General features: G+C 40.5%; 1 protein-coding gene and 1 long non-coding RNA gene across 4 annotated transcripts; both read left to right on the top strand.

Annotated features, from left to right (window-relative positions):
• The first annotated feature begins 3,561 nt into the window (after positions 1–3,561).
• Positions 3,562–4,782, top strand: LOC147879515 (uncharacterized). 2 transcript variants are annotated; one of them, XR_015540626.1, is made up of 3 exons: positions 3,764–3,892; positions 4,074–4,184; positions 4,716–4,782. It is a non-coding gene; the product is annotated as an uncharacterized LOC147879515 (long non-coding RNA). The 2 variants fall into 2 exon arrangements; XR_015540627.1 differs by lacking the exons at positions 3,764–3,892; positions 4,716–4,782 and adding an exon at positions 3,562–3,638 and having other exon boundaries at positions 4,074–4,111.
• Positions 4,783–7,019: 2,237 nt separating this feature from the next.
• On the top strand, positions 7,020–9,635 carry LOC147879514 (uncharacterized). Of its 2 annotated transcripts, none has more exons than XM_087371938.1 (5): positions 7,020–7,345; positions 7,581–7,641; positions 7,765–8,534; positions 8,638–8,926; positions 9,138–9,635. In XM_087371938.1, the coding sequence occupies exons 1-5, from the start codon at positions 7,340–7,342 to the stop codon at positions 9,155–9,157; spliced, it is 1,146 nt and encodes a 381-aa protein (XP_087228064.1). In that variant the 5' UTR covers positions 7,020–7,339; the 3' UTR covers positions 9,158–9,635. The 2 variants fall into 2 exon arrangements, with proteins under 2 accessions (XP_087228064.1, XP_087228065.1); XM_087371939.1 differs by having other exon boundaries at positions 7,021–7,345; positions 7,768–8,534.
• The last annotated feature ends 2,890 nt before the right edge of the window (positions 9,636–12,525 follow it).

The raw sequence follows: 12,525 nt of genomic DNA, 5'->3' as shown, positions 1-12,525 counted from the left end.
GCCAATAGCAAATGTGGTAAGAAGAATAGGAGAGATTTCGTTGGTGACAACTCTGAGTGTTGTCAAGATTAGCTATATAGGTAAAGTACACCATATTAGCAATATGAACACTTTGCATGGAGCATTGATACGCATCACATTTTGTATCATGTAATGTACCTCACAAGCTCGCCCATCTTGTAAATACAATCCTTCACATCCTTCGATGCACTATGAGAAATGCTAGTAGGTAGTATGAACTGAACACACGAGGAATGGTTGATTAGTTGCTTCTAATTCACTCACAAATTTGAAAGGAAAAAGATATTATGCACATAAAATACTTACTTGGAGCATCTTGTGCCAATCATGAGATTTCAAGCCATATAATTGCTCTACACCTCTTTTCTTGCTCTTTGTAAAGGCCCCCTTCAAACACCTCATGCATCCAGTGGGAGTACGAATTGTAGTAATAGCATGCTTCACCACCACCATCTCTAGCTTTGATAACCTCCATGGTGCACGAGGTAAAAAACCACGCCCATTTGGTTTCTCTTGTGGCCAAGCTTCACACATCCTCCCTGTGGTACGTAGATCCTCCCTGATGCCTGCGAAATCTCGTGTCCCATTCAAATGTTCCCAAATGGTAGATGCCCCATTCTTGAAGATATGCATGGGATCAAGCAGGTGATTAATCTTAAGGTGGGACCAATATGGTAAACGATAAAAGATGGAGTATCTAAACAAAAGCTGGTGTTAGCGGGCAATCTTTATTTCTAGCCAATATAGCACACAATAGTTACAAACCCTTACCGGCTCATGCCAAGTGGTGGAGGAGTCATGGAACCATCCCAAATTCTCATCCAATCTCCCGCAGTGAGTGATTGTGGGAGGACTTCATTCCAAGGGGCAACATATCTAGGATGATCAGGTGGGAGAAATCGATGGTGATTCTCATAGATGACCTTATTCAATGCATCTGCCCGTGAGGCAACAAGCACAGGACCACAAACAGGACGTGCATGGTAACCCGATGTAGTGAGACCTGAACAATAGATGCAATTAAGAGTTGAAGCTGGGTTTAGGGTGCCACATCCTTTGCCTACTCATAATTAGAAGTGCAATGCTTCCCTGAACACTTGCCATAGCTTGGGAAGTCGTCATGCATCATCCACATCAAGACTGCTTTGCAGTTGAAGTCTCGTGATGAGGGAGGCCTGCTCACATCATGCACCTCGATACCTCTCCAAAGTATCTCTAGCTCGTCAATCAAAGGCTCCAAATAAACATCAGGATTTTTGACTTAATATTTCCCTAGAATTAGAAGGGATAACATAACGTGTTCTTTCTTAATCGCCATAGAGGGTGGAAGATTATAATTCACCAATATCACGGGCCATACACTGTAAGAGGTGCTTTTGAGACCAAATGGGTTCACACTGTCCATACCCAATCCAAGTCTCAAGCTCCTAGGTTCTTCCTTGAAGCTTGGCCATGTGTCTTCAATATGCTTCCATGCAGGAGTGTTTGCGGGAGTTCTCCACTTGCCATCGGTTGATCAATGGGAGGAATCCCATGACATGAGCTCTACAATGAATTTGCACTTGAACATATGTTGGATGCGAGGGATTATGGGAAAATGTCGCAGAACCTTACGAGGCACATCCAAAGTTTTGAGATCTCTCTATATCTTGCCTCTCCACAAGTAGGGCACTCTCTTGCATCCTTATGTAGTCCACGAAACAAAACGCAATCATTGACGCATGCATGGATGCGCTTGTAATCTAATCCTCCAAGAGAGGTCACATGTTGCCTTGCCATATCTCTTGAGGTCGGTAATTTATTCTCCCTTGGAAGCATTTTACACAATAGCCTACACGTGAAGACCATAGATGAGGAAAAGCATTCGAGTAATTGACCCACTAGCATAATTCACCATGTTTGCAAAATAGACTTTAAAGCTTACTTGAGTAATGCATTCAAACTTGCATTGCTCCATCCATGGATGGTTTGCAAGTTTAGTAACTCAAGGGAGGCACGTAGAATAGAGAATGTGCACCCCTCAAACAGTGGAGTTGATGTTGCAGTAAAAGGATCGTCTTGCTCCATGCTATCATCCCTCCCTTCAGATTGATGGACATATAAATCCTGCACCATATCATCAAACACCTCCTCCTCCATGACTTCATGAGGTAATGGTGGAGGGCTACTATCACCATCACTCCATGCATCTGTAATGGTCCCTCCTGAAGATCCCACCTCATATCGCCAATGCTTCGCCTCCTCACGACGAGCATAGGGCAACATATGCAGGTGTGGCACTGCATCTAGTATCAAATTAAAAAGGGATCATAACTCAAACATATGAACACCCATAGGTATCTCAATCAACCTTAACTCTTAACACTTACCATGTTTACGGTCGCATCCCATTCTCCATACTTTGAGATGTGATTGAGTGTAATCCTGCGTGCATGATACATGTTTCCTCGACATCGATCACACATGCATTTGATTTTTTGCTCCAACCACATTTCGCGATGGTGGATACGGAGGAATTCATCCTCACTGGAGCTACTTGTTGAAGATGAAGACATCCTATAAATAAACAACCCAAAAAATTTGCTATTGTATCAAATATTTAATCTAAAACTCTGTGGCATGTCTAATACCGCATCTAAAACCGCGTCTATCTGTCCTGTGGTACGCGTCTATAGGTGCATCTAATACCACGTCTAAAACCACATTTGTCTGTTTTGTGGTGCACATCTATAGACGCGTCTAAACTGTATTTTAAACGTGCAATTAAACACGCAAACATAGTTTCGAGCATCCACACTTATCTCCAAGCACCCACACTTATCTCCAGGCTTACACAATCATCTCCAAGCACACAAGAGAAGAGGGTGAACAAGGAAGAGAAGAAAGAGAAGAAGCTTTTAAGAAGGACAAGAAGTTTTGGTATGACAAAGGATTGCATCCTCGATTGTCACTCTACCTTAAGGAAAGATAGTATGCTTGCAAATATAGAAATGTGTATATTAGTTGATACATGCAATTAAGGTACATAAGATATCTTCAATGTTTGCTGTTGAGGGTCTAAGCATGGTTAGGTGACATGCTTTTTGTGCTTTACAAAAGCACATAGCACATTACTTATAGCACAATCTATGTACCTTAATATATGAATTTTTTTAAATATCAATGTTGTCTAATGAACTTACAATATTGTAAGAGTCAAAAAGCACATTTTATCATTGCAATAAAATTTTAAGGTTTAAATAGGTGTCCTATACCACTAAAAGTAGCAAATGTCTCAGACAGTGCTTTTTGTGTCACCTTCCCATGCTAAGACCCTTGAGCTTTTGCATTCTTCATATATGTGCTACCTACTAGTATGCATGTATAATTTTTTGAAGTGTTTTAGTATGTAAGATATCTTAAATGTTTGGTGTTGAAATTTTGCAGTCTTCATATATGTGCTACCTAGTAGCTTTTATCATTTTGAATCCTTGAGTTTTTGAGATTCTGTTGTGTTTACTCTTATTTATTTACTCATCATATTTGTATTAATCTTTGTGAAGGAGGTGCATAATGAATCAATTCACATGGAGGATCATGACAACATTAGAGTTATGGACTCTTTTTACATGGATAAGGTATTGCCATATAGTCTTATGGCATGAATAAAAAAGTGGCAAAGAAAAATATAATCTTATATTTGCTTCTAGTTTAATAGGATAAAGCTCATAGTCATTTAATTTCTTAACATATCCATTTGAGTTTCCATGATGATTTTAAAGAATTAGAGTTTCGTTATTTTGAGTTGGATGGACATAAATTTTTATAGGATGATGAGACACTTACCCATATGGATCACAAGAGCGACGTGGATGGATTTTTTCTGAATGAGGTACTTAGTAACTTATGTCATGTTAAATCCAAGAGTTTTTAAATTTTAATTATATTTTGGCATGTTCAAATTTTGAGCGATTTTGAATGTATATTTTCATTGCATGTTTTCATCTTTCCAAGGTTGTGTTAAAAGAGATTCTTACATTCATTAATTTATACCTTTTGTAACTCATTTGTAGGATGATTATTACAAGAGTGTAAAAAATGGGACACAATTCGGGTCATTTTTTCAACTTCTTCAAGGTATGGATAGAAATGACATGGCCCCACAAGATTCAGCATGTGTGCAAGTAAGCATGTTACAATGTTTGCCTTTCTAGGTTAGTCATCTTATTAATTGATGTAATTATTTCTTAGTGTACTTTGTGTTGTTATTTTCTTTCTAGAATAAGAAATCAAAGCAACAAAAATCTAGTAGTCAAAAGAGTCAACAACCTATCAAGGTATGCAATGATGTTTGCATTTCACTTGTTTTTTATATTATGAAGTATAGAATAAACTGTACATCTCTTAGAATTTAACTCTTAGAAAAAGTTTTCTTAACAAAGATATTTATAAAGATGATTTCATTTTATTATGGTTATGAATTTGATTAAATGTTTGGATTGTGAATGGAGAAGATCCAATGTTGAAAAGTAAAGATTTTGCATAGCCTATTAAGGTGAGATAAAGCATAGTTACTCATGGAGTTTTTAAAAGTTCCATTGTATTAAATAATTTTTTTTTAATTGACATAATTATTCTTCTCAATACAAGTGATAAATTAAGATATTTAGACTTGCATTAAATTTTGATTTACTTTACTTTGTCATTTGTTGTAGGGGCTGGAGTGTAGTTAATCAAGAAATGATAGTCATGAAATTCATTAGAGCTAGAACTGTACATGAGATGTATAGCCAATTAAAACTTGTTTGGAATTGCATAAAGAGTAAGACAAAAGGTTCTGTCATTAGAAGTGACAAGGACTATCATTCCATGAGAAAGGACGTAGTAGAATGGCTTTTGTAGGAAGGCAAAATAGCCATTTAAAATCATGGAGCACCAATTTTGCATCTTGATGATGTAGAATTGGTATAATTATATAATTTTTAACAATTATTTTTCCATTGACAATAATTTTTAATTAAACTCATACAAGTTATATATTTTGTAGATTAAACTTTCTTCAAATAATTTTTTTTCAAGATTGAAATAAAAAACTACTTTTGTTTAAATAAGAAGTTACTATAAAGAAAAAACTACTTTGTTTTACTTTTCTTTTCCAAGTTCTCTCTATATAATAAAGTTGATAAACAATTATTCTTTCATTGACAATGATTTTCAAGTAAACTCATATAATTTATATATTTTATAGATTGAACTTTGTTGAAATAATTATTTTTCAAGATTGAAGTTAAATAAATACTTTTATTTAAATGAAAAGTTACTATAAAGACAAAACAACTTTGTTTTTCTTTTCTTTTCCAAATTTCCTCTATATTCTAAAGTTGATATAGAGGGAAAAATTAACTATATAGGGAAAAAAACCCTATGTAGGAAAAAATTAACTATATAGAAAAATTAACCCCTATGTAGGGAAAAATTAACTAACCCCTATGTAAGAAAAAATTGCTATATAGGAAAAAAATCCTATATAGGAAATTGGATGTGGAAAAGACTCCTTCCTTTTCCTAGGAAGAGTATCGAGGAAGTGGCCCATTTTCTCTTCCTCGATACTCTTCCTAGGAAAAGGAAGGAGTCTTTTCCACATCCATTTGGAACTAGGAAAAGTCCTTTTTTTTTACCTATATGGTGAACAGGTAGAAGTTCCTTGTGATTTATTAAACGATTAAAATTTCACATTGACTAGTTGGATTATTGTAAATAAATAAATAGTCAATTGAAAACTAGCCTCTTAAAATAGTAAATAGTTGAAACTAACTTTAGTCTACTTTTTAGTTAGATTGTTGGTCAAGTTTTAGGTTGATTAAAATCAACGTGTCAATTTTAGGTTAGAAATTTCGTCGGTTTGATTAGAGTCAATAGAAAGTGACCTGCTAGAACTTTAAACTTTTTAAAAGTTTTAGGTTGATTAAAATCAACGTGTCAATTTTAGGTTAGAAATTTCGTCGGTTTGATTAGAGTCAATAGAAAGTGACCTGCTAGAACTTTAAACTTTTTAAAAAGTAGGCATTTAAGTTTGCCTGTAAACTTTTTAGTTATATGGTTGTAAACTTTTTAGTTATAACAAGAAACTAGCTGAACGAACGATGAGAGTCCCCATTATTCAACTCCCCACTTCTACGGATTCAACACACATCAAACAATTCTTCTTCTTCAGCTTCAGTATACCAGTTATTCTTTCGCCCGGAGCTTTTCCCGCTGATCAAACCAACATGATTTGGATTGCTGAGCAGAAGCAGCCGCGCAGACTAATCCAATCCGATTGGAGCACACGAACTTCCATCCCATCGCTGGCCAGCTGCTCGTGCAATGTAAACCTCTATCCCTGCATCTGACCGCTTCTGCCCACCGTGCTACGTATCGCTAAGTTAGGCTTTCTTCCCTGGATGCTAAGTGAGGAACTGCCATATGCGGGGGGATGTATGGCATGACAAACTTTCGAGCTGCTTGCTGGATTGCAATAGTTGGAGTAGGACGGCAGGGCCACATGAGCGGTCGGCCACTACATCCCTTTTGAGTTCTTCTTTACCTTCCTGATGCAATCGGGCTGTGTCCAGTTGTGGCGAGAGAGAACCTTTGGGTTCTTCCCTTCTTCCTGCATCCTGATATTGCATCCAATGTGGCAATCCCAAGACTGCAAAATCATCAGCTTCATCAGCAGCCATAAGATGAAGCTATGTCGAAGAAGAGGGGGTAGAGGAAGAAAGCCTTTTACGTCGCCGCACCATAGCCAGGACTTCCCCGGGAGTTGAGAAAGACTAAAGTTCTTCCACTTTTGTGCTCTCGCGGGCTTCTTTCTTTCGGAACCCCACCAGGCAGAGAATCCTCTCACCCTTCTAGTTCTTTTTCACCAGCTTTCCGAGTAACGTTACGGTCACTCCTCAGTGGTCCAACACCAGACCCCGCTCACAAGCAGCCACAATGGCGCCTATACTTATCGCCCTCTCCCTCTCGCCCTTTAGAGTACATTTAACCGAGATATGGAGCCACAATTCCACATCTTTTCCTGCCCCACGACGTAGACTCATCACGCTTCCCAATACTAGCCTTTAGAGGTCCATCTCCACATCCAGCTAGCACTGAAAGCTACCACACCCGTCGATAAATTGCAGCGACACGCAACTCCTACACAACACGAATCAACGAAGCTTAGGAGCGAGCTTGCCTTCCCTCCTGCCATACGGGCGTCAGGGCCATGAGGTCGACACGTTGAATTTAGCACTCGGGACAAAACTCGAGCTCAACTGAAAACTCAAGGTTTATCGCAATCCAATTCTAGACGATGAAGGTAAGCGCGAGCTTCATAGACGAGTAAGATTGTGATTTTACTACGTTCGTCAGGGTTAGGAGTTTGACTTTATGCTGCACACCATGCATTGTTGTGCTCACCTTGATGAATGCGACGCCTTGGACTTCTTATAAATTGATTACTACAACAAGTGATGACGATAAGATAGCAAATAATTCTGGTATAGGTTGCGCTCAACTGATTCACAATCATCTGACGTTTTTCGTCTGTGCAGCTATATAGCTGGGCACGTAGGAAACTCCTCCACAACCCAGCAACGAAGCAGCATATTTCTGGTGAGTTTTCACACGTAAGCTCAATGTTCTCCAGGATCAGATCTCAAAGAACCCAATCGGTTACTATGATGGATGGATGAAAAAGAAACGCTTCTGGCATGTTTCCGTTTTCCTTGTGTCTAGCAGATGCCGACCCAATTGGCAGTGTAGAACTGCACGATCTGTGTCCCCGTTTCAACAGTAATCGGGAAGAAACATCCTGTACAGCAATAAGATTATCGACGGTCTGTTTGAAAGGAGCAGAGAGATGGGCCAAGCCTACCGTGGAGCATTACTTCCAAGAGACCGGTTCTCTAAAGGTTTCCGACTCCGAGGAAGAAGTCCAATCTGTGTCGGTGGAAGGGATGCATAACGGGCAGCTACTGACGATCGGTACTCTTGGTACGATCAGCAGTCTGCTTGGCGGGGAGGAAGAGGAGCTGATCAGCGAGACAGAGAGACATGATCATGCGACTCCTGATCGTGAAGAGAGCTCGGTAGCAGTACTGAAACTGCAGGACGAGTTGCGGAGGATTTTCTATATGATCCAGGATGTAGAGCAGCTTCCGAAAAATCCCCGCGCAAGCGAAGATAATACAGAACAACGCGAATCTGGCGACATTTCTGATCACCAGAAATGTCAAAAGGGCGAGAAGAAATTGTTTCCGCTCCAAAAATTTCTGGAGATCCCGTTGGAAGCGCCGGCCTCCGTGGTTAAAAAGAAGCAGATGCAGTTTGTACGAGGTTTGAGCAACTTATTCAGTTGTGTTGCTCTGCCTCGGAAGCTTCTCCATCACAAAGCGAAAGAAAGCGCCAAACGTATAGAGTTCACGTCCCCGTTTTCCCACATGGAGAAGCTTCTGAAATCAAAGTTGGCTGCAGGGCATCCTCACTACATTCACAAACTCGATAAGGTACGTGAGGGTACGCACTTCCTGATTAATTCAGCAGTCTACAATCTTCGTGGAGGGGAATTCGTTAGTGAAATAACGTAAGTTGTCGTGAGCTGCGGTGTAGTTTCTGCAGCTGCTTCGAAAGATGACGATCTCCCACAACGGGAGGAAGGGCGACGTCAAGGAGGATGACGATCGAGCCAAAATCTCGAGAGGGCGAGGCAGCGAGCGCTACATTATGAATAAGCCTACTTACCGTCAAGAGGAGCATGACATGATGATCGATGGATGGAAGGTCTTCGGATCCGAAGATCGTAGCCCCGAAACTAAATTAAGTCGCCCTTGGCTCGATTTGGACGACGTGCAAGTGTGGAAGACGGTCAATGAATACTGGATCAAGACAGATGACGAATGTAATCACAAATCTCTCTCTCATAAAACTTGCCATGCATCGCTGGTTTTTTATGAATCTGATTGCTAATTCTGCTCATAAAACTTTCCATGCATCGTTGGTTTCTGATTAGTTTGATTGAACTTTGCTCTAGTCCTGCACATAAACTTGCCATGCATGGATAAATCTGATCTCTTTTACGCTTACAAAGATTTTTGTTCTACATCTTACAGACGTCGTTCTCGAGCTTTGAGCGTCGTTCATCGACAATTACTATTTCGTCGACGACTTCCTCTTGAGTGTTGGGCTGTTATACTTCGCTATGTTGTGCATCACAATAACAGTAAGAACATGTACGTTTGGCTGCTTGACCTTAACGTGGGATTGAGACGTCAATACACGTCAATTAGCCTCTCAAGGCACTAAAGCAAGGGAGGCTTTTGGTGTAGCAAAAACACTCGACCAAACTGCCCTTTCCTTGCGTATACTATCCGGCTGCCCATCAAAAACTACCTCTTTGTGAGATAAGGCGTTTGTGCTGTAAGGCGTCACATTATGTACACCTATGATTACATGCACTGGTTGAGAAAAGTAATGGTTGAGAAAAGATGATTGATTCTCTCTCTCTCTTCTCTTCTCGTCTCGGATCAAAACACTCACACACTCGTGTGAGTGTGTCTCTCGAGTGTATACGCTCCTTTAAAAGATATATAACACCGTAAGGAGAACTATTTCACATGCTTCACTCCATTGCATAGTTTACATGGTTGAGAAAAGTAATTGATTCTCTCTCTCTCTCTCTCTCTCTCTTCTCTTCTCTTCTGGGATCATCTCACACACACACATGTGCGTCTGTTTCTCGCATGTGTACGCTCCTTTAAAAGATATATAACACCATAAGGAGAACTATTTTACATGCTTCACTCCAAGATGGAAATTTTCAATAGTTTACATGGTACACATTATGTAGCTTGCCCTAATCACTTCCTTGCCATGTGCCGCTCCATGGCTTGCAAGTTGGATACTCCTACAACTACGCTCCTCCCTAAGAGTTGTACTCTTGTTTTCATCCAATTTTCATGGCGTAGTATGCTCATCTTTTATGAAGTCTATAATAGATTTACTGAACAAATCTACTGTCTTTGTTAGTGGTACTTTAGAGGCCTCGATGTCATGTAAGTAATAGTGCAGTGGCCCATGCAATAGTATATACTAGATTCTTAAAGCTTGGTGACTTGCCATGCTAAAATTTTCATGTCTATCAAGACTGTGGAAGTCATCTAGGATTATTAAAGATCATTACAACAATTAAGGGATGAATCGCGGTTGCTTTTAATGATGTATGCACTCCGTTGTGATGACAAAAGTATGTCTGTTCACTTTGAGTTCTAATGGTTCAAAGGAACCTTGGAGCTCATGTGCTTGAAATAACTAACTAAAACTATCTCCTAAATATTTGTTTATGAAATGAACACTCAAAAGCCTAATATGCAACTCATTACTTAAATTTACTTTCTTGATCACATTCTTATCATCATTGCATTGATAGGTTCTAGCCCACTCAAATGCACCTTCAATGTAAAGAGAATGTCTTCATTTCTTATTGATGACATCCTCAAATGAGAAGACATGAAAGGATTTTAATGTTAAAAAATTTTGTAATAAGTTTGAATTGGTACAAAGTTGGAATTGGAAGAAGGAAATGGGTACACGGGGCCAACCAATTTGGGGCTACAAAAGGATTTAGGTGCATAGGAGTGCTAGAGGGGGAGGATGGCTGGTGAGGAGAGGGGAGAAGGGATACATCCTTTTTGGCACTTTTTGAACTTTTAGTATTATAGAGGGAGTGTTATACACCACAAAACTTTTAACAACAAGGGAACCATTCCAAGGGAAAAAGGGTATACATCCATGGCAATTACTCAAAAAAAAAGTATAATACTACATGAGTCAACAATTGAGGTATTTTCTAAGCATGCTGGCATATGGCATCTAGCTAAAAGGGAATTTTTTTATTAGGCCTCATGCGGGCCTCAATACTACATATGAGACCCTTTTTGTCAATTTTTGTGATGCTTTCCCTACCTTTATATGTGTTTTTGCAAGGAACTGATAGAATCTTTAAAAATGTAGCAAATCATAAAAGAGATTGATGTCAAATGTATCGTGCATCCTATGCTAGAGCTCTCCCTGCGATGTCGTGATGAGCTACTACAATGGGCACTCGACTCTAGAGAAGGTGCTGCGGTGTCGTGACGAGCTACTACAATGGGCACTCGCCTCTAGAGAAGAAGCTCTCGACTACACAGGAGTACACTGTTGGCTCTGTGATCTAGAAGGGCCTCCTGACCACTGCAGGGCAGAAGGGACTCCAGATCGCACGGGAGAAGGGACTCCTGATGATCAGGGAGAAGGCTCGCAGCTCTGCCGCCTGCCAGGCTGTCTCGACTCCATAGGAGTAATCTCAGGTGGTGTGGGTGTGGGGTGGTTTAGAGTTTGTACTCTCGATTCATGAGGGGTGTTTTGAGTGTTCGTCATGTATGTATATAACTCCTCTGGAGTGGGAGGGTGTCAACATCCACAGAGCACAATCGCCGAATGCCTGGTAATCAGTGATTAGAGGTGATCAGGCTGCATGATCTACTTCAATGGACAAGCTCACGGAGTTTGACCCCCAAATACCCCAAGGCCAGTGATTGCAAGCAATGTGCACATGGAAGGAGTATAGCTCAAACTCAGGGAGTTTGATCCCCAAATACCCAAAGTCCAAGGATTCCAGGCACAAGTTGTATATTCCAGCTAACACCCAAGACCAAAGATTGCCGGCAACGTGCACATTTCAGGTCTACGTCCACGCAAATAGCCACGCCAACAAAAACACCAAAAGTCCAGCTCAAACTCAGGGAGTTTGATTCCCAAATACCCAAAGTCCAAGGATTCCAGGCAACGTGTAGGGCTGCTGTGGAGTGTCTCGCGAAAGTTAAGCCTTGCCACTCCCGGTTTTGAGCCTCATGCATGGGATTTGAACCACAAATGATTTAAGGTGTGAGGGTGCTCAAGGAGTTTGAGCCCCAAATCACCTAAGCCTAGGAGGCACGAGGCTAACACAAGCGCTATCCGGTTAGGATCACCTCCTAAAGACATGTTTGTCCCAAGCGCTTTAATATGGTTAACACAAGTGCTATTCTAGTAGGGAGAGATGGAAATAATAGCAATATGCCTTGGCACCCTACGGATCCAAGAGCCTTTGGTTGTAAAAGAGAAGGACAGTGCTAAAAAGGAAAAGGGTTGGCCCTCCCTTCAAAAGGTGACTTGTACAAAAGGCCAAAGTGTTGACTTTGGTCCTCATTATTGTTTGCACAAGTTTGAATACAAGCTCCCTCTTCTCTTCCAAGAGAATGTTTTGGGTGTTCTCTTGTTTCCATTGTAGTGCTCTTGTGGTTGCCACTCCCTCCCTATTCACTCTCCTCTTCCCTTCTCCTTCTCCCTCCCTTCTCCCCTCTCTTCTCCCTTCTTCCCCTTCCCTCTTTCTCGCATGGAACCACATTGCAACAATCTGAAGGCTGCTCGAGTGACACTTGCAAATGACTTGTGCCTTGCATTGCTCCCACAAGGGAGTAG

This window comes from Dipteris shenzhenensis, chromosome 33, assembly GCF_047967505.1.
Source record: "Dipteris shenzhenensis isolate YYH24624 ecotype China chromosome 33, Dip_SZ_1.0, whole genome shotgun sequence".
NCBI lineage: Eukaryota > Viridiplantae > Streptophyta > Polypodiopsida > Gleicheniales > Dipteridaceae > Dipteris > Dipteris shenzhenensis.
This window is presented reverse-complemented; position numbering and strand designations above follow the sequence as displayed.